The sequence below is a fragment of the Salmo salar genome, chromosome ssa14, assembly GCF_905237065.1.
Source record: "Salmo salar chromosome ssa14, Ssal_v3.1, whole genome shotgun sequence".
Classification (NCBI taxonomy): Eukaryota; Metazoa; Chordata; class Actinopteri; order Salmoniformes; family Salmonidae; genus Salmo; species Salmo salar.
Window position 1 is genome coordinate 68,346,949 of NC_059455.1, and position 19,836 is coordinate 68,366,784.

General features: G+C 41.8%; 1 protein-coding gene across 1 annotated transcript in view; it reads right to left on the reverse strand.

Annotated features, from left to right (window-relative positions):
- Positions 1 to 4,513: 4,513 nt before the first annotated feature.
- The window catches only part of LOC106569855 (mucin-17), a 173,989-nt gene continuing 158,666 nt past the window's right edge, over positions 4,514 to 19,836 (reverse strand). Inside the window, exons 55-80 of the mRNA XM_045694730.1 lie at positions 13,047 to 13,195; positions 12,724 to 12,854; positions 12,570 to 12,631; positions 12,316 to 12,416; positions 12,053 to 12,140; positions 11,297 to 11,445; positions 10,974 to 11,104; positions 10,820 to 10,881; positions 10,566 to 10,666; positions 10,303 to 10,390; positions 9,547 to 9,695; positions 9,224 to 9,354; positions 9,070 to 9,131; positions 8,816 to 8,916; positions 8,553 to 8,640; positions 7,797 to 7,945; positions 7,474 to 7,604; positions 7,320 to 7,381; positions 7,066 to 7,166; positions 6,803 to 6,890; positions 6,275 to 6,423; positions 5,950 to 6,080; positions 5,796 to 5,857; positions 5,542 to 5,642; positions 5,190 to 5,368; positions 4,514 to 5,061 (exon numbers count right to left, since the gene is read on the reverse strand). Coding sequence (XP_045550686.1) covers positions 4,966 to 5,061; positions 5,190 to 5,368; positions 5,542 to 5,642; positions 5,796 to 5,857; positions 5,950 to 6,080; positions 6,275 to 6,423; positions 6,803 to 6,890; positions 7,066 to 7,166; positions 7,320 to 7,381; positions 7,474 to 7,604; positions 7,797 to 7,945; positions 8,553 to 8,640; positions 8,816 to 8,916; positions 9,070 to 9,131; positions 9,224 to 9,354; positions 9,547 to 9,695; positions 10,303 to 10,390; positions 10,566 to 10,666; positions 10,820 to 10,881; positions 10,974 to 11,104; positions 11,297 to 11,445; positions 12,053 to 12,140; positions 12,316 to 12,416; positions 12,570 to 12,631; positions 12,724 to 12,854; positions 13,047 to 13,195 — 2,842 coding nt within the window. The 3' untranslated portion in view covers positions 4,514 to 4,965. The remainder of the gene's footprint in view (positions 5,062 to 5,189; positions 5,369 to 5,541; positions 5,643 to 5,795; positions 5,858 to 5,949; positions 6,081 to 6,274; positions 6,424 to 6,802; positions 6,891 to 7,065; positions 7,167 to 7,319; positions 7,382 to 7,473; positions 7,605 to 7,796; positions 7,946 to 8,552; positions 8,641 to 8,815; positions 8,917 to 9,069; positions 9,132 to 9,223; positions 9,355 to 9,546; positions 9,696 to 10,302; positions 10,391 to 10,565; positions 10,667 to 10,819; positions 10,882 to 10,973; positions 11,105 to 11,296; positions 11,446 to 12,052; positions 12,141 to 12,315; positions 12,417 to 12,569; positions 12,632 to 12,723; positions 12,855 to 13,046; positions 13,196 to 19,836) is intronic.

A 19,836-nucleotide genomic window follows, 5' to 3' on the forward strand; every position in this document is an offset into this window, starting at 1 on the left:
TCGTCAGAGCTGCCCGCCAGTCAACAGTCGTCAGAGCTGCCCGCCAGTCAACAGTCGTCAGAGCTGCCCGCCAGTCAACAGTCGTCAGAGCTGCCCGCCAGTCAACAGTCGTCAGAGCTGCCCGCCAGTCAACAGTCGCCAGAGAGGTCAGACTGCGCTGAACTGCCGGAGTGGCCAGACTGCCCTGGACGGCCGGAGTGGCCAGACTGCCCTGTTCTGCCAGAGTGGCCGGACTGCCCTGTTCTGCCAGAGTGGCCGGACTGCCCTGTTCTGCCAGAGTGGCCGGACTGCCCTGTTCTGCCAGAGTGGCCGGACTGCCCTGTTCTGCCAGAGTGGCCGGACTGCCCTGTTCTGCCAGAGGTGCCCGCCTGCCCTGATCTGCCAGGGTGCCCGGCCTGTCAGGATCAGCCCGAGTGGTCCTCCTGCCCTCCGGTCCAGCCCGAGTGGTCCTCCTGCCCTCCGGTCCAGCCCGAGTGGCCCGCATGCCCTCCGGCCCAGCCCGAGTGGCCCGCATGCCCTCCGGCCCAGCCCGAGTGGCCCGCATGCCTTCCGGCCCAGCCCGAGTGGCCCGCATGCCTTCCGGCCCAGCCCGAGTGGCCCGCATGCCTTCCGGCCCAGCCCGAGTGGCTCGCATGCCTTCCGGCCCAGCCCGAGTGGCCCGCATGCCTTCCGACCCAGCCCGAGTGGTCCGTCTGCCAGGGTCAGCCCGAGTGGCCCGTCTGCCCGGCGCAGCGATCGGCGCCAACAGAGTGGGCGACGCCGAAGGTGGAGCGAGGTCCACGTCCTGCACCTGAGCCACCTCCAGGATAGGTGGGTTGGGGAGGGAGGGTGTAGCACAGTGCCGTCGGTGACGGCAGCCACCCTCCCTTCCCTCCCTTATTGTTTAGGTGTTCCTTTTTGTTGGGGATTTTTTTTTTTTTGTGTGTGTTTTCCTTTTTTTAGGTGCATCCCGGGGTCTGCACCTTGAGGGGGGGGGGGGGGGTACTGTCACGTCCTGACCAGTAGAGGGTGTAGTTGGGTCAGGACGTGGCATGTTTGTGTTGGTTAAATGTTGGGTGGATGATTGGGACTTCCAATTGAAGGCAGGTGTGTATAGTTGCCTTTGATTGGAGGTCCTATATAGGTGTGTGTGTTTTTCTTTGGGGTTGTGGGTGGTTGTTTTTGCACTGCGTTTCTAGCCTGCAGAACTGTAGCTGTTGTCACTTTCTTTGCATTGTTAAGTGGATGCTTTACTTCTTTATTTTAATTAAAGATGAGTATTCACATACCTGCTGCGCCTTGGTCCATTTCTACAGAAGACAGCCGTTACATTATGTTTCTAGTAAAACTGATTAGGTGTGTATGATATTGGATGTGATTTAGTGTGTGTGTACGATATCTGTTTAAGAATAAGACTATAATGTGTGATGTCCAAATAAAAAATAACCCCACCAATTTGCATGGTTGAGTGTCTATGTGTGTAACATGTAGTGCGTATAGCCTTAATATTGAGGATGATAATTGCAATCCATATCGTATCAACGTCATAGTTGCATCATAATTACCTTCAACATCATTGAAAAACACAACCCAGCATTTCCATAGCAAATGATGTTTCACATGATCATGATATATTATTCCCCAATGTCAATATTCTGATATCTTCCCCTTGCTTGTTGTAAACATGTAGACAAAGACATAGAAAAGACAGACAAGAAACATATGAAATTATAGAACAGTCCTCAACATTAGAGAGAGAGGGAGAGAAGAGAGCGAGGTCAAGTCCGTATGTGTAAGCGAGCATGTAATTGAGTACGTATGTGTTCATATCCACTTCATAATCTTCAGATTTTTTTACAGTTTCCATACTTTCTTTATTTTCGTAACCTGAAGTCCCTGTAGAATTTAGTACAGCCATGGTGTTATGGAGCTGTCACGGAATAGCTGTCCATCTATAAAGACTTGGTCCACAATGAGAAAGGCACGCTTACCCCTCTACCTCTGTTGCCTCTGTACAGGATACAGCCTCTTGCGACGTTCGTTTATCTCCCGTGGAAATTGGTCATTGAGACCGAATTTGGTCCCTTTAAGCTTCCTTCCCCTGCTTTTGATCAACTCCTTTTGTTGGTAGTGTTCAAATTTTGCGATGATAGGTCGGGGACCCTTGGTCTGACGCTCCGAGCTCCAAGTCTGTGTACTCGGTGGAAAGCCACCTTGTTTACGGTCTCTAGAGGAAGTTTCAAGGTGGATTGCATGAATTCTCTGATCGCACCCTCTGATTATTGGATGCGTCCTCAGGAATCCCAGAAAATATTAGATTTTCACGAATGCTACGGCTTTGTATGTCTAGTAGCGATTCCCTCATCACCCTGTTTTACATGAGTAGACAATCCATGTTGGAATCGTGGATTTTTACCTTGGCAGTGAGTGCCTTGTTCTCCACTTGGAGCGTGAGAATTTCACTCAGGCTAAACTCCAAACACCCCCTCAGCCTTGCAACCTCCTCACACAACTTTTCCAGTGTTGCATGGATTCCAGCCAGAGCACTAGGCTCTACTTCAACGGTAAGTATATCATCCGTGTCTGTAGATGAATATGTCTTTCTTTTTTTGTCGGGTTAGAGTTCTTTTGTGAGGTAGCCATATCTTTCCATGATGGAGTATGTTGTTCCTCCATAGCATAAAGCTGTTGTTACTCGTCGACTTCCCTCAGGATCTCCTTAGTATCCAGGTTGGCTCTTTACTGCAACCAGTTGTTTACAAAAGTTTTTAACAATGCGTCCTTCCCACGACGATGACCGGTGTTTCTGTAGTACAGCCACCTAGCACTGTTGTTTGGTTAGCGGTGTTTCTGTAGTACAGCCACTTAGCACTGTTGATGTTACCAGCCTCAGACTTAATCTTGTGTGTTTGTCTGAAGCACAGTGCTGTTTCCTTGTTGAAGTGCCAGTGTGCATTACGCATGAATGCCAGACATTTATGACAGAGTTTGAAACAAAATTTGCCAACTAGAAGGACCGCTGCGACACCTTCTTTATGATCGGAATCCCGGCAAATGGTCATTACTAGAGTCACAAAGTCATAAACCCTGTCTAGTTCTAAAATGTCTCTTCTTAAAATGAGATTTTAAACCATTAACACATATTATGTTCTCATGAATTGTTACAATATAGCCAATTTAACTTTGTGGCTGTGCTATCTAGTAGAAACCCTGTCAATCTAATTTAGCTTGCTAACTACTCTCCTCCCTAGCTGATAATTTGTCCTCTCGTTCCTTCCTTGATTCTAGCATGCGTTTGTTTACAGTGCCAGATAGCAAGTGAATGAAATCCTCTTTCCTTCCTAATGCGTTTGAGCCAATCAGTTGTGTTGTGAAAAGGTAGGGGTGGTATACAGAAGATAGCCATATTTGGTCAAATACCAAGTCTATATTATGGTAAGAACAGCTCAAATAAGCAAAGAGAAACAACAGTCCATCAGTCATTTAAGACATGAAGGTCAGTCAATTCGGAAAATGTTAAGAACTTTGAAAGTTTCTTCAAGTGCAGTCGCAAAAACCATCAAGCACTATGATGAAACTGGCTCTCATGAGGACTGCCACAGGAGATGAAGACCCAGAATGACCTCTGCTGCAGAGGATAGGTTTGTTAGAGTTAACTGCACTTCAGATTGCAGCCCAAATAAATACTTTACGGAGTTCAAGTAACAGACACATCTCAACATCAACTTTTCAGGGATGACTGCATGAATCAGGCCTTCATGGTCGAATTGCTACTAAAGGACACCAATAAGAAGAAGAAACTTGGAGGAAGAGTGATGGTGTGGGGGTGCTTTTCTGGTGACACTGTCTGTGATTTATTTTGAATTCAAGGCACACTTAACCAGCATGGCTACCACAGCATTCTGCAGCGATACGCCATCCAATCTGGTTTGCGCTTAGTGTGACTATTATTTATTTTTCAACAGGACAATGACCCAACATTCCTCCAGGCTGTGTAAGGGCTATTTGGAGTGCTAAATCAGATGACCTAGCCTCCGCAATCACCCGACCTCAACCCAATAGAGATGGTTAGGATGAGTTGGACCGCAGAGTGAAGGAAAAGCAGCCAACAAGTGCTCAGCATATGTGGGAACTACTTCAAGACTGTTGGAAAACCATTCCAGGTGACGCTGGTTGAGAGAATGCCAAGAGTGTGCAAAGCTGCCATCAAGGCAAAGGGTGGCTACTTTGAAGAATCTAAAATATATTTTTATTTTAACACTTTTTGGTTACTACATGATTTCATATGTGTTATTTCATAGTTGTGGTATCTTCACTATTATTCTACAATGTAGAAAATAGTAAAAAGAAAGAAAAATCCTTGAATGAGTTTGTGTGTCCAAACTTTTGACTGGTACTGTAGATATTAAATTGTGTTAGATATTTCTGAGCGTAAGGTGCCAGGTCGGACAATCTTGACTTCCTTTGATGTTTAGATGTGCTGGCTGTAATCACCCTCATGAGTCAAACCAATTCATAAAATGTTTACTTAATACTGATTTGCAAAGCCTTTATTACATTTGTCAAACTGTGTGATGAAGAAACAAGTACTGTATTGCAGTTGAAAATAAGTTAGTTAATAGTTAATCAAAAGAGGAAATAACAAAACTCAAATAAATATTTTAATCTACATTCAATAAATAACTGATAACCGTTTTAGTCAGTGGACAGCACAGCTTGAAACCACATAAAGTACATAGCTAATAAATACATAAACATACATACTGTTCAGCTCAACTGTAACCTTGATTAACAATCAGATGTATAATATAAAATATTGTACAATGCGCAAAAGCCTGTGGATTATTAAGCCCATTATGAATTTTCTTATCATGATAAAAAAAAAATAGATGCAAGCACCCAATGAAGTCTCCTGATTAGCAGATATAGATAGATAATTGGCTGTTCTTGTGATGACAGTTGCCCACTGGTGTTAGTTTTGTCACCTCAGAAGAGTCCGTTTCTGGTTGTGTACTGTACATTGTAAGATCTGCGTCTGTGCCAGCGTCTCCTTACAGCTGCACAGCAGCCACATAGCATACACTGCAAAAGAAAGATGGGGAAGTATGATTCACATGCAAAATATCATTGCACAAAATAAACTGCTTATTTGATGAAATACTATGTAAACTATTTTCATAGTACACATGTGAACACAGGCCTATACGTACACATAGCAGGATCCACAGGGGTACCAGAATGATAGCGATGCCACAAGGAATGATAATGGCCAAAGCCCAGCCAGGAAAACCTCCAACACTTGTGGTATTGAAAGGTGTAGTCAGCAAAAGGGTAGGAAGTGGTGTGGTGCTGGTAGTTGTTGTTGGGGCAACAGTGGTGGTCAGAAGACCTAGAATATAAATACAATAACATTTTAGAGGGATTATAAACTTGTAAAATGTCAAAACATAGATATAAAAGTGTTTTCGAATTGAGTATTTTTCATGTTACATGGTGTTTGATAACTCACTGTCATAAAGAAAACATAGAAATGACAACTGTATGGTAACAAAAGCAGCATACCTGAGACTTTTAAGACATCCTGTAGAAAACCACTAGGGTGGCTGACATCTTCCTCTTTGTATACATACGTCACGTTTGCCCTGATTTCAGTGCCATCAGCACTGTGAATGTAAAAATGGATTTTGTGTGAGAGTTGAACATGGTCCCTTCTTTCTGTTTAGCTGTACAAGCAGCAGCTAAATGACATCTGCAGAAATTCTAAAGAGTGCAGTTGAGAAAGATGGGTTGGTTCAAGGTTATGATGTTGTACTTACATGAAGTTGGCGTTGGGAAATTGAAACTGTTTGCCGTCTGGTTCACTGAGAAGTTCACGGAGCTAAAAGGAGACAAAACATCAAGTTGTCAATTACTATCGTGACCTGAACATGACCATGGATGTATCTTAGGTATAGAAGTACAGTATCTTACTAGTGTGTTAATTGAAAGCTGTATCTGGACGTAGGTCTCATTGGTGAATGTGAGTCTATTACTTAGAGACTCCAGGGGTACATTGGTTATTTTGAAACCAAGTTTGATGGCAAATGAAGTATCTGTAAGTTCTGTGAGCACACAAAAATATGGTCACTATAGCAAAATATCAAATGAACTGCTACAATTTAGGAGTTTCAACAACATAAAAAAAAACATTCAAGAAGTATTTAGGTAGCAGGAGCAGTTGAATGTGTACTTATTAAGAAATTATTTTATAGAGTGAAGATAAATGTCTTCATGAAGCCTAATTTCTTAAACTCACTGATATAAGTTGCATTCTGGAAGGTGGTTTGAGTGGTCTTGGATTGAAGAGACAGTTGCTTCTTGACGGCACCAAGGACAGCATCCTCAGTGGGGACTGGTGTTTTGAGCTGGAATATCAGTTCAACAAAAACCACGGCTGTGCCAAATCTAAGAGGAAATAATAATACATGGAAAATTACATTTCCTAAAGAAAATGTGTGTGCTGCCTAACTTGTCTTAAAGTATTTATGGTTGTAAAATAAGTTATAGTAGTGGCAGTTTAGAAAAAGTATGTAAGAAATCTAGTGGTCTTGCCTTCAGCAAGCACATTAATATTAATGGATTGGATTTATATTGCGCCTTTTGACCGATTGATGTACTCAAAGAGCTTTTCTAAAGAAAGGTTGACATTTTGGATGCTTTTATTAAAACATCAGTAGTTAAGACACAAGCATGGATATACATGGTTCATTGTTGCAAAGGTTCCTTGATTGACAAAGTGTTAATTCAATTGTATGAAATAATTATAATAAATTATCTTGCTTACCTAGTTGTTGATGTCACTGAAGCCAAAAGGGTAGGAAGTGGTGTGTTGCTGATAGTTGTTGTTGGGGCAACAGTGGTGGTCAGGAGACCTAGAATAGAAATGAAAATACATTTTAGAGGGATTATAAACTTGTAATATGTCATATAAGATAGATATATAAGTGTTTTCGAGATTGAGTATTATACACGTTACATGGTGTTTGATAACTCACTGTCATAAAAAAACGTAGAAATGACAACCGTATGGTAACAAAAGCAGCATACCTGAGACTTTTAAGACTTCCTGTAGAAAACTACTAGGCTGGTTGACATCTTCCTCTTTGTATACATACGTCACGTTTGCCGTGATTTCAGTGCCATCAGCACTGTGGATGTAAAAATGGGTTTTGTGTGAGAGTTAAACATGTTCCCTTCATCCTGTTTAGCTGTACAAGCAGCAGCTAAATGAAATCTGCAAAAATTCTAAAGAGTGCAGTTGAGAAAGATGGGTTGGTTCAAGGTTATGACGTTGTACTTACATGAAGTTGGCGCTGGGAAATTGAAACTGTTTGCCGTCTGGTTCACTGAGAACCTTATGGAGCTAAAAGGGGACAAAACATCAAGTTGTCAATTACTATCATGACCTGAACATGACCATGGATGTATCTTATGTATAGAAGTACAGTATCTTACTAGTATGTTAATTGAATCCTGTATCTGGGTTTCGGTCTCATTGGTGAGTGTGAGTCTATTACTTAGAGACTCCTGGGTTACATTGGTTATTTTGAAACCAAGGTCGATGGCAAATGAAGTATCTGTAAGTTCTGTGAGCACACAAAAAAATTGTCACTATAGCAACAGATCAAATTAACTGCTACAATTTAGGAGTTTCAACAACATTAAAAAACATTCAAGAAGTATTTAGATAGCAGGAGCAGTTGCATGTTTACTTATTAAGAAATTATTTTATAGAGTGGAGATAAATGTCTTCATGAAGCCTAATTTGTTGAACTCACTGATATATGTTGCAGTCTGAAAGGTGGTTTGAGTGGTCGTGAATTGAGGAGACAGTTGCTTCTTGACGGCACCAAGGACAGCATCCTCAGTGGGGACTGGTGATTTGACCTTGAATATCAGTTCAACAAAAACCCCCACTGTGCTGAATCTAAGAGAAAATAATAATACATGGAAAATTACATTTCCTAAAGAAAATGTGTGTACTTGCTAGCTTGTCTTAAAGTATTCATGGTTGTAAAATAAATTGTAGTATTGGCAGTCACTGCAGTAGTAATGGTAGTGACTGGTTATAATTGGAAAAAGTAGGTAGATGGAAAGATTGATTGATGGATAGGATAGGATAGGATAGCCTGAACATATGAAAGTTGGTTCAGTCTCTCTAGCTTGAACGGTTCAATAGTTAATATTATTTTTGGTTAGTTATTATATGCTAATTTATACTCATTTAAATTGTTTTAGTTTAGAAAGTTTAGAAAATGTTAAAATAATTAGAAAAAGTATGTAAGAAATCTAGTGGTCTTGCCTTCAGCAAGCACATTAATATTAATGGATTGGATTTATATTGCGCCTTTTGACCGATTGATGTACTCAAAGAGCTTTTCTAAAGAAAGGTTGACATTTTGGATGCTTTTATTAAAACATCAGTAGTTAAGACACAAGCATGGATATACATGGTTCATTGTTGCAAAGGTTCCTTGATTGACAAAGTGTTAATTCAATTGTATGAAATAATTATAATAAATTATCTTGCTTACCTAGTTGTTGATGTCACTGAAGCCAAAAGGGTAGGAAGTGGTGTGTTGCTGATAGTTGTTGTTGGGGCAACAGTGGTGGTCAGGAGACCTAGAATAGAAATGAAAATACATTTTAGAGGGATTATAAACTTGTAATATGTCATATAAGATAGATATATAAGTGTTTTCGAGATTGAGTATTATACACGTTACATGGTGTTTGATAACTCACTGTCATAAAAAAACGTAGAAATGACAACCGTATGGTAACAAAAGCAGCATACCTGAGACTTTTAAGACTTCCTGTAGAAAACTACTAGGCTGGTTGACATCTTCCTCTTTGTATACATACGTCACGTTTGCCGTGATTTCAGTGCCATCAGCACTGTGGATGTAAAAATGGGTTTTGTGTGAGAGTTAAACATGTTCCCTTCATCCTGTTTAGCTGTACAAGCAGCAGCTAAATGAAATCTGCAAAAATTCTAAAGAGTGCAGTTGAGAAAGATGGGTTGGTTCAAGGTTATGACGTTGTACTTACATGAAGTTGGCGCTGGGAAATTGAAACTGTTTGCCGTCTGGTTCACTGAGAACCTTATGGAGCTAAAAGGGGACAAAACATGAAGTTGTCAATTACTATCATGACCTGAACATGACCATGGATGTATCTTATGTATAGAAGTACAGTATCTTACTAGTATGTTAATTGAATCCTGTATCTGGGTTTCGGTCTCATTGGTGAGTGTGAGTCTATTACTTAGAGACTCCTGGGTTACATTGGTTATTTTGAAACCAAGGTCGATGGCAAATGAAGTATCTGTAAGTTCTGTGAGCACACAAAAAAATTGTCACTATAGCAACAGATCAAATTAACTGCTACAATTTAGGAGTTTCAACAACATTAAAAAACATTCAAGAAGTATTTAGATAGCAGGAGCAGTTGCATGTTTACTTATTAAGAAATTATTTTATAGAGTGGAGATAAATGTCTTCATGAAGCCTAATTTGTTGAACTCACTGATATATGTTGCAGTCTGAAAGGTGGTTTGAGTGGTCGTGAATTGAGGAGACAGTTGCTTCTTGACGGCACCAAGGACAGCATCCTCAGTGGGGACTGGTGATTTGACCTTGAATATCAGTTCAACCAAAACCCCCACTGTGCTGAATCTAAGAGAAAATAATAATACATGGAAAATTACATTTCCTAAAGAAAATGTGTGTACTTGCTAGCTTGTCTTAAAGTATTCATGGTTGTAAAATAAATTGTAGTATTGGCAGTCACTGCAGTAGTAATGGTAGTGACTGGTTATAATTGGAAAAAGTAGGTAGATGGAAAGATTGATTGATGGATAGGATAGGATAGGATAGCCTGAACATATGAAAGTTGGTTCGGTCTCTCTAGCTTGAACGGTTCAATAGTTAATATTATTTTTGGTTAGTTATTATATGCTAATTTATACTCATTTAAATTGTTTTAGTTTAGAAAGTTTAGAAAATGTTAAAATAATTAGAAAAAGTATGTAAGAAATCTAGTGGTCTTGCCTTCAGCAAGCACATTAATATTAATGGATTGGATTTATATTGCGCCTTTTGACCGATTGATGTACTCAAAGAGCTTTTCTAAAGAAAGGTTGACATTTTGGATGCTTTTATTAAAACATCAGTAGTTAAGACACAAGCATGGATATACATGGTTCATTGTTGCAAAGGTTCCTTGATTGACAAAGTGTTAATTCAATTGTATGAAATAATTATAATAAATTATCTTGCTTACCTAGTTGTTGATGTCACTGAAGCCAAAAGGGTAGGAAGTGGTGTGTTGCTGATAGTTGTTGTTGGGGCAACAGTGGTGGTCAGGAGACCTAGAATAGAAATGAAAATACATTTTAGAGGGATTATAAACTTGTAATATGTCATATAAGATAGATATATAAGTGTTTTCGAGATTGAGTATTATACACGTTACATGGTGTTTGATAACTCACTGTCATAAAAAAACGTAGAAATGACAACCGTATGGTAACAAAAGCAGCATACCTGAGACTTTTAAGACTTCCTGTAGAAAACTACTAGGCTGGTTGACATCTTCCTCTTTGTATACATACGTCATGTTTGCCGTGATTTCAGTGCCATCAGCACTGTGGATGTAAAAATGGGTTTTGTGTGAGAGTTAAACATGTTCCCTTCATCCTGTTTAGCTGTACAAGCAGCAGCTAAATGAAATCTGCAAAAATTCTAAAGAGTGCAGTTGAGAAAGATGGGTTGGTTCAAGGTTATGACGTTGTACTTACATGAAGTTGGCGCTGGGAAATTGAAACTGTTTGCCGTCTGGTTCACTGAGAACCTTATGGAGCTAAAAGGGGACAAAACATGAAGTTGTCAATTACTATCATGACCTGAACATGACCATGGATGTATCTTATGTATAGAAGTACAGTATCTTACTAGTATGTTAATTGAATCCTGTATCTGGGTTTCGGTCTCATTGGTGAGTGTGAGTCTATTACTTAGAGACTCCTGGGTTACATTGGTTATTTTGAAACCAAGGTCGATGGCAAATGAAGTATCTGTAAGTTCTGTGAGCACACAAAAAAATTGTCACTATAGCAACAGATCAAATTAACTGCTACAATTTAGGAGTTTCAACAACATTAAAAAACATTCAAGAAGTATTTAGATAGCAGGAGCAGTTGCATGTTTACTTATTAAGAAATTATTTTATAGAGTGGAGATAAATGTCTTCATGAAGCCTAATTTGTTGAACTCACTGATATATGTTGCAGTCTGAAAGGTGGTTTGAGTGGTCGTGAATTGAGGAGACAGTTGCTTCTTGACGGCACCAAGGACAGCATCCTCAGTGGGGACTGGTGATTTGACCTTGAAAATCAGTTCAACCAAAACCCCCACTGTGCTGAATCTAAGAGAAAATAATAATACATGGAAAATTACATTTCCTAAAGAAAATGTGTGTACTTGCTAGCTTGTCTTAAAGTATTCATGGTTGTAAAATAAATTGTAGTATTGGCAGTCACTGCAGTAGTAATGGTAGTGACTGGTTATAATTGGAAAAAGTAGGTAGATGGAAAGATTGATTGATGGATAGGATAGGATAGGATAGCCTGAACATATGAAAGTTGGTTCGGTCTCTCTAGCTTGAACGGTTCAATAGTTAATATTATTTTTGGTTAGTTATTATATGCTAATTTATACTCATTTAAATTGTTTTAGTTTAGAAAGTTTAGAAAATGTTAAAATAATTAGAAAAAGTATGTAAGAAATCTAGTGGTCTTGCCTTCAGCAAGCACATTAATATTAATGGATTGGATTTATATTGCGCCTTTTGACCGATTGATGTACTCAAAGAGCTTTTCTAAAGAAAGGTTGACATTTTGGATGCTTTTATTAAAACATCAGTAGTTAAGACACAAGCATGGATATACATGGTTCATTGTTGCAAAGGTTCCTTGATTGACAAAGTGTTAATTCAATTGTATGAAATAATTATAATAAATTATCTTGCTTACCTAGTTGTTGATGTCACTGAAGCCAAAAGGGTAGGAAGTGGTGTGTTGCTGATAGTTGTTGTTGGGGCAACAGTGGTGGTCAGGAGACCTAGAATAGAAATGAAAATACATTTTAGAGGGATTATAAACTTGTAATATGTCATATAAGATAGATATATAAGTGTTTTCGAGATTGAGTATTATACACGTTACATGGTGTTTGATAACTCACTGTCATAAAAAAACGTAGAAATGACAACCGTATGGTAACAAAAGCAGCATACCTGAGACTTTTAAGACTTCCTGTAGAAAACTACTAGGCTGGTTGACATCTTCCTCTTTGTATACATACGTCATGTTTGCAGTGATTTCAGTGCCATCAGCACTGTGGATGTAAAAATGGGTTTTGTGTGAGAGTTAAACATGTTTCCTTCATCCTGTTTAGCTGTACAAGCAGCAGCTAAATGAAATCTGCAAAAATTCTAAAGAGTGCAGTTGAGAAAGATGGGTTGGTTCAAGGTTATGACGTTGTACTTACATGAAGTTGGCGTTGGGAAATTGAAACTGTTTGCCGTCTTGTTCACTGAGAACCTTATGGAGCTAAAAGGGGACAAAACATGAAGTTGTCAATTACTATCATGACCTGAACATGACCATGGATGTATCTTATGTATAGAAGTACAGTATCTTACTAGTATGTTAATTGAATCCTGTATCTGGGTTTCGGTCTCATTGGTGAGTGTGAGTCTATTACTTAGAGACTCCTGGGTTACATTGGTTATTTTGAAACCAAGGTCGATGGCAAATGAAGTATCTGTAAGTTCTGTGAGCACACAAAAAAATTGTCACTATAGCAACAGATCAAATTAACTGCTACAATTTAGGAGTTTCAACAACATTAAAAAACATTCAAGAAGTATTTCGATAGCAGGAGCAGTTGCATGTTTACTTATTAAGAAATTATTTTATAGAGTGGAGATAAATGTCTTCATGAAGCCTAATTTGTTGAACTCACTGATATATGTTGCAGTCTGAAAGGTGGTTTGAGTGGTCGTGAATTGAGGAGACAGTTGCTTCTTGACGGCACCAAGGACAGCATCCTCAGTGGGGACTGGTGTTTTCACCTTGAAAATCAGTTCAACCAAAACCCCCACTGTGCTGAATCTAAGAGAAAATAATAATACATGGAAAATTACATTTCCTAAAGAAAATGTGTGTACTTGCTAGCTTGTCTTAAAGTATTCATGGTTGTAAAATAAATTGTAGTATTGGCAGTCACTGCAGTAGTAATGGTAGTGACTGGTTATAATTGGAAAAAGTAGGTAGATGGAAAGATTGATGGATAGGATAGGATAGGATAGCCTGAACATATGAAAGTTGGTTCGGTCTCTCTAGCTTGAACAGTTCAAGAGTTAATATTATTTTTGGTGGGTTATTATATGCTAATTTATACTCATAACGACACAAGCAAGGATATACATGGAAATACAAGGTTCATTGTTGCAAAGGTTCCTTGACTGACAAAGTGTTAATTGAATTGTATGAAATATTTATACAAATGTATCTTGCATACCTAGTTGTTGATGCCATAGAAGTTGAGTTATAAGTTGCAGTTCTGGATGTCGAGTTAGGGAGTACAATTGTGGTTGTACTTGTAGGTGCTGCAGTTGTAGTCGTTGTTGTAGGACCTGCAGTATTAATTGTTGTAATAGGTGTCGTATGACCAACTATTGTTGTCATAGGATTTACAGTTGCTGTAGAAAGAGCTATTGAAGTTGTTGTAGAAGGTTCTGCAGTTGATGTGGTCATAAGAACAGCAGATGTCATAGGAGCTGCACTGGCTGTCATGGTAGGTTCTGCAGTTGTAGCAGTTGTAGGAGTAGGTTCTGTCGTAGCAGGTTCTGGAGTTGTAGTGGTCGTAGGAGTAGCAGTTGTTGTAGTTAGGGCTGCAGTGGTTGTCATAGGGGCGGCTGCTGTGGTTGAAGTAGATGCTAAAGTTGTTGTAGCAGGAGCTGTAGTTGTGATTGTTGTAGTAAGTACAGCAGGTGTAGTGGTCGTGGGAGCTATATTTGCAGGAATTGCAGGTGTTGTAGTAGCTGCTGTTGTTGTGGTTGTCGTAGGAGCTGAAGTTGTAGTTTTTGTAGAAGGTGCTGCAGTCGTTGTGGTCGTAAGAACAGCAGTTGTTTTAGTAGGAGCTGCACTGGTTGTCGTAGTAGTTTCTAGAGTTGTAGTGGTCGTAGGAGCAGCAGTTGTTGTAGTTAGGGCTGCAGTGGAAATCGTAGGGGCAGCTGCTGTGGTTGAAGTAGATGCTAAAGTTGTTGTAGGAGCTGCAGTCGTTGTGGTCGTAAGAACAGCAGTTGTTTTAGTAGGAGCTGCACTGGTTTTCGTAGTAGTTTCTAGAGTTGTAGTGGTCGTAGGAGCAGCAGTTGTTGTAGTTAGGGCTGCAGTGGAAATCGTAGGGGCAGCTGCTGTGGTTGAAGTAGATGCTACAGTTGTTGTAGCAGGAGCTGTAGTTGTAATTGTTGTAGTAAATACAGCAGGTGTAGTGATCGTGGTAGCCACAGTTGTAGGAACTGCAGGAGTTGTAGTAGGGGCTGTTGTTGTGGTTGTAGTAGCAGCTGAAATTGTAGTAGTCGTTGGAGCAGCAGTTGTTGTAGTTAGAGATGCTGTGGTTGAAGTAGAAGGTACAGTTGTTGTAGCAGGAGCTGTAGTTTTGATTGTTGTAGTAAGTACAGCAGGTGTAGTGGTCGTGGGAGCTACAGTTGTAGGAACTGCAGGTGTTGTAGTAGGTGCTGTTGTTGAGGTTGTCGTAGGAGCTGATGTTGTAGAAGGTGCTGCAGTCGTTGTGGTCGTAAGAACAGCAGTTGTTGTAGTTGGAGCTGCACTGGTTGTCGTAGTAGGTTCTGGAGTTGTAGTGGTCGTAGGAGAAGCAGTTGTTGTAGTTAGGGCTGCAGTAGATGTCATAGGGGCAGCTGCTGTGGTTGAAGTAGAGGCTAAAGTTGTTGTAGGAGCTGCAGTTGTCGTGGGAGCTACAGTTGTTGTAGGTGTTGCTGTTGTAGTTGTCGTAGGAGCTGAAGTTGTAGTTATTGTAGAAGGTGCTGCAGTCGCAGTGGTTGTAAGAATAGCAGCTGTTGTAGCAGGAGCTGCAGTGGTTGTCGTAATAGGTTCTGGAGTTGTAGTGGTCGTTGGAACAGCAGTTGTTGTAGTTAGAGCTACAGTGGTTGTCATAGAGGCAGCTGCTTTGCTTGGCGTAGAAGATACAGTTGTTGTAGCAGGAGCTGTAGTTGTGATTGTTGTAGTAAGTACAGCAGGGGTAATGGTCGTGGGAGCTACAGTTGTCGGAACTGCAGGTGTTGTAGTAGGTGCTGTTGTTGTGGTTGTCGTAGGAGCTGAAGTTGTAGTTGTTGTAGAAGGTGCTTCGGTCGTTGTGATTATAAGAACAGCAGTTGTTGTAGTAGGAGCTGCACTGGTTGTCATAGTAGGTTCTGGAGTTGTAGTGGTTGTAGGAGCAGCAGTTGTTGTAGTTAGGCCTGCAGTAGTTGTCGTAGAGGCTGCTGCTGTTATTGAAGTAGAGGCTAAAGTTGTTGTAGGAGCTGCAGTTGTCATGGGTGTTGCTGTTGTGGTTGTCGTAGGAGCTGAAGTTGTAGTTGTTGTAGAAGGTGCTGCAGTCGCAGTGGTTGTAAGAATAGCAGTTGTTGTAGTAGGAGCTGCACTGGTTGTCGTAGTAGGTTCTGGAGTTGTAGTGGTCGTAGGAGCAGCAGTTGTTGTAGTTAGGGCTGCAGTAGTTGTCGTAGGGGCTGCTGCTGTGGTTGAAGTAGAGTCTAAAGTTGTTGTGGGAGCTACAGTTGTTGTAGGTGTTGCTGTTGTGATTGTCGTAGGAGCTGAAGTTGTAGTTGTTGTAGAAGGTGCTTCAGTCGTTGTGGTTGTAAGAACATCAGCTGTTGTAGTTGGAGCTGCACTGGTTGTCGTAGTAGGTTCTGGAGTTGTAGTGGTCGTAGGAGCAGCAGTTGTTGTAGTTAAGGCTGCAGTGGTTGTCGTAGGGGCAGCTGCTGTGGTTGAAGTAGATGCTAAAGTTGTTGTAGGAGCTGCAGTTGTCATGGGAGCTACAGTTGTTGTAGGTGTTGCTGTTGTGGTTGTCGTAGGAGCTGAAGTTGTAGTTGTTGTAGAAGGTGCTGCAGTCGCAGTGGTTGTAAGAATAGCAGTTGTTGTAGCAGGAGCTGCAGTGGTTGTTGTAATAGGTTCTGGAGTTGTAGTGGTCGTTGGAGCAGCAGTTGTAGTTAGAGCTGCTGTGGTTGATGTAGAAGCTACAGTTGTTGTAGCAGGAGCTGTAGTTGTGATTGTTGTAGTAAGTACAGCAGGTTTAGTGGTCGTGGGAGCTACAGTTGTAGGAACTGCAGGTGTTGTAGTAGGTTCTGTTGTTGTGGTTGTCGTAGGAGCTGAAATTGTAGTTGTTGTAGAAGGTGCTGCAGTCATAGTAAGAACAGCAGTTGTTGTAGTAGGAGCTGCACTGGGTGTTGTATTAGGTTCTGGAGTTGTAGTGGTCGTAGGAGCAGCAGATGTTGTAGTTAAGGCTGCAGTGGTTGTTGTAGGGGCAGCTGATGTGGTTGAAGTAGATGCTAAAGTTGTTATGGGAGCTACAGTTGTTGTAGGTGTTGCTGTTGTGGTTGTCGTAGGAGCTGAAGTTGTAGTTGTTGTAGAAGGTGCTTCGGTCGTTGTGGTTGTAAGAACAGCAGTTGTTGCAGTAGGAGCTGCAGTGGTTGTCGTAGTAGGTTCTGGAGTTGTAGTCGTCGTAGGAGCAGCAGTTGTTGTAGTTAGGGCTGCAGTAGTTGTCGTAGGGGCTGCTGCTGTGGTTGAAGTAGAGGCTAAAGTTGTTGATGGAGCTGCAGTTGTCGTTGGAGCTACAGTTGTTGTAGGTGTTGCTGTTGTGGTTGTCGTAGGAGCTGAAGTTGTAGTTGTTGTAGAAGGTGCTTCGGTCGTTGTGGTTGTAAGAACATCAGTTGTTGTAGTTGCCGCTGCACTGGTTGTCGTAGTAGGTTCTGGAGTTGTAGTGGTCGTAGGAGCAGCAGTTGTTGTAGTTAGGGGTTCAGTAGTTGTCGGAGGGGCTGCTGCTGTGGTTGAAGTAGAGTCTAAAGTTGTTGTAGGAGTTGCAGTTGTCGTGGGAGCTACAGTTGTTGTAGGTGTTGCTGTTGTGGTTGTCGTAGGAGCTGAAGTTGTAGTTGTTGTAGAAGGTGCTTCGGTCGTTGTGGTTGTAAGAACATCAGTTGTTGTAGTTGGAGCTGCACTGGTGGTTGTAGTAGGTTCTGGAGTTGTAGTGGTCGTAGGAGCAGCAGTTCTTGTAGTTAGGGCTGCAGTGTTTGTCGTAGGGGCAGCTGATGTGGTTGAGGTAGATGCTAAAGTTGTTGTGGGAGCTACAGTTGTTGTAGGTGTTGCTGTTGTGGTTGTCGTAGGAGCTGAAGTTGTAGTTGTTGTAGAAGGTGCTTCGGTCGTTGTGGTTGTAAGAACAGCAGTTGTTGTAGTAGGAGCTGCACTGGTTGTCGTAGTAGGTTCCGGAGTTGTAGTGGTCGTTAGGGCTGCAGTAGTTGTCGAAGGGGCAGCTGCTGTGGTTGACGTAGAGGCTAAAGTTGTTGATGGAGCTGCAGTTGTTGTTGGAGCTACAGTTGTTGTAGGTGTTGCTGTTGTGGTTGTCGTAGGAATGGAAGTTGTAGTTGTTGTAGAAGGTGCTTCGGTCGTTGTGGTTGTAAGAACATCAGTTGTTGTAGTTGGAGCTGCACTGGTTGTCGTAGTAGGTTCTGGAGTTGTAGTGGTCGTAGGAGCAGCAGTTGTTGTAGTTAAGGCTGCAGTGGTTGTTGTAGGGGCAGCTGCTGTGGTTGAAATAGATGCTAAAGTTGTTGTAGGAGCTGCAGTTGTCATGGGAGCTACAGTTGTTGTAGGTGTTGCTGTTGTGGTTGTCGTAGGAGCTGAAGTTGTAGTCGTTGTGGTTGTAAGAACAGCAGTTGTTGTAGTTGCCGCTGCACTGGGTGTCGTATTAGTTTCTGGAGTTGTAGTGGTCGTAGGAGCAGCAGTTGTTGTAGTTAAGGCTGCAGTGGTTGTTGTAGGGGCAGCTGATGTGGTTGAAGTAGATGCTAAAGTTGTTGTGGGAGCTACAGTTGTTGTAGGTGTTGCTGTTGTGGTTGTCGTAGGAGCTGAAGTTGTAGTTGTTGTAGAAGGTGCTTCAGTCGTTGTGGTTGTAAGAACATCAGCTGTTGTAGTTGGAGCTGCACTGGTTGTCGTAGTAGGTTCTGGAGTTGTAGTGGTCGTAGGAGCAGCAGTTGTTGTAGTTAAGGCTGCTGTGGTTGAAGTAGATGCTAAAGTTGTTGTAGGAGCTGCAGTTGTCATGGGAGCTACAGTTGTTGTAGGTGTTGCTGTTGTGGTTGTCGTAGGAGCTGAAGTTGTAGTTGTTGCAGAAGGTGCTTCGGTCGTTGTGGTTGTAAGAACAGCAGTTGTTGTAGTAGGAGCTGCACTGGTTGTCGTAGTAGGTTCTGGAGTTGTAGTGGTCGTAGGAGCAGCAGTTGTTGTAGTTAGGGCTGCAGTAGTTGTCGTAGGGGCTGCTGCTTTGGTTGAAGTAGAGGCTAAAGTTGTTGATGGAGCTGCAGTTGTCGTTGGAGCTACAGTTGTTGTAGGTGTTGCTGTTGTGGTTGTCGTAGGAGCTGAAGTTGTAGTTGTTGCAGAAGGTGCTTCGGTCGTTGTGGTTGTAAGTACATCAGTTGTTGTAGCTGCCGCTGCACTGGTTGTCGTAGTAGGTTCTGGAGTTGTAGTGGTCGTAGGAGCTGCAGTTGTTGTAGTTAGGGGTGCAGTAGTTGTCGTAGGGGCTGCTGCTGTGGTTGAAGTAGAGGCTAAAGTTGTTGATGGAGCTGCAGTTGTCGTTGGAGCTACAGTTGTTGTAGGTGTTGCTGTTGTGGTTGTCGTAGGAGCTGAAGTTGTAGTTGTTGTAGAAGGTGCTTCGGTCGTTGTGGTTGTAAGAACAGTAGTTGTTGTAGTTGCCGCTGCACTGGTTGTCGTATTAGGTTCTGGAGTTGTAGTGGTCGTAGGAGCAGCAGTTGTTGTAGTTAAGGCTGCAGTGGTTGTTGTAGGAGCAGCTGATGTGGTTGAAGTAGATGCTAAAGTTGTTGTGGGAGCTACAGTTGTTGCAGGTGTTGCTGTTGTGGTTGTCGTAGGAGCTGAAGTTGTAGTTGTTGTAGAAGGTGCTTTGGTCGTTGTGGTTGTAAGAACATCAGCTGTTGTAGTTGGAGCTGCACTGGTTGTCGTAGTAGGTTCTGGAGTTGTAGTGGTCGTAGGGGGAGCAGTTGTTGTAGTTAGGGCTGCAGTGGTTGTCGTAGGAGCAGCTGCTGTGGTTGAAGTAGATGCTAAAGTTGTTGATGGAGCTGCAGTTGTCGTTGGATCTACAGTTGTTGTAGGTGTTGTGGTTGTCGTAGCAGCTGAAGTTGTAGTTGTTGCAGAAGGTGCTTCGGTTGTTGTGGTTGTAAGAACATCAGTTGTAGTTGGAGCTGTACTGGTTGTCGTAGTAGGTTCTGGAGTTGTAGTGGTCGTAGGAGCAGCAGTTGTTGTAGTTAGGGCTGCAGTGTTTGTCATAGAGGCAGCTGATGTGGTTGAAGTAGATCCTAAAGTTGTTGTGGGAGCTACAGTTGTTGTAGGTGTTGCTGTTGTGGTTGTCGTAGGAGCTGAAGTTGTAGTTGTTGTAGAAGGTGCTTCGGTCGTTGTGGTTGTAAGAACAGCAGTTGTAGTTGGAGCTGCACTGGTTGTCGTAGTAGGTTCTGGAGTTGTAGTGG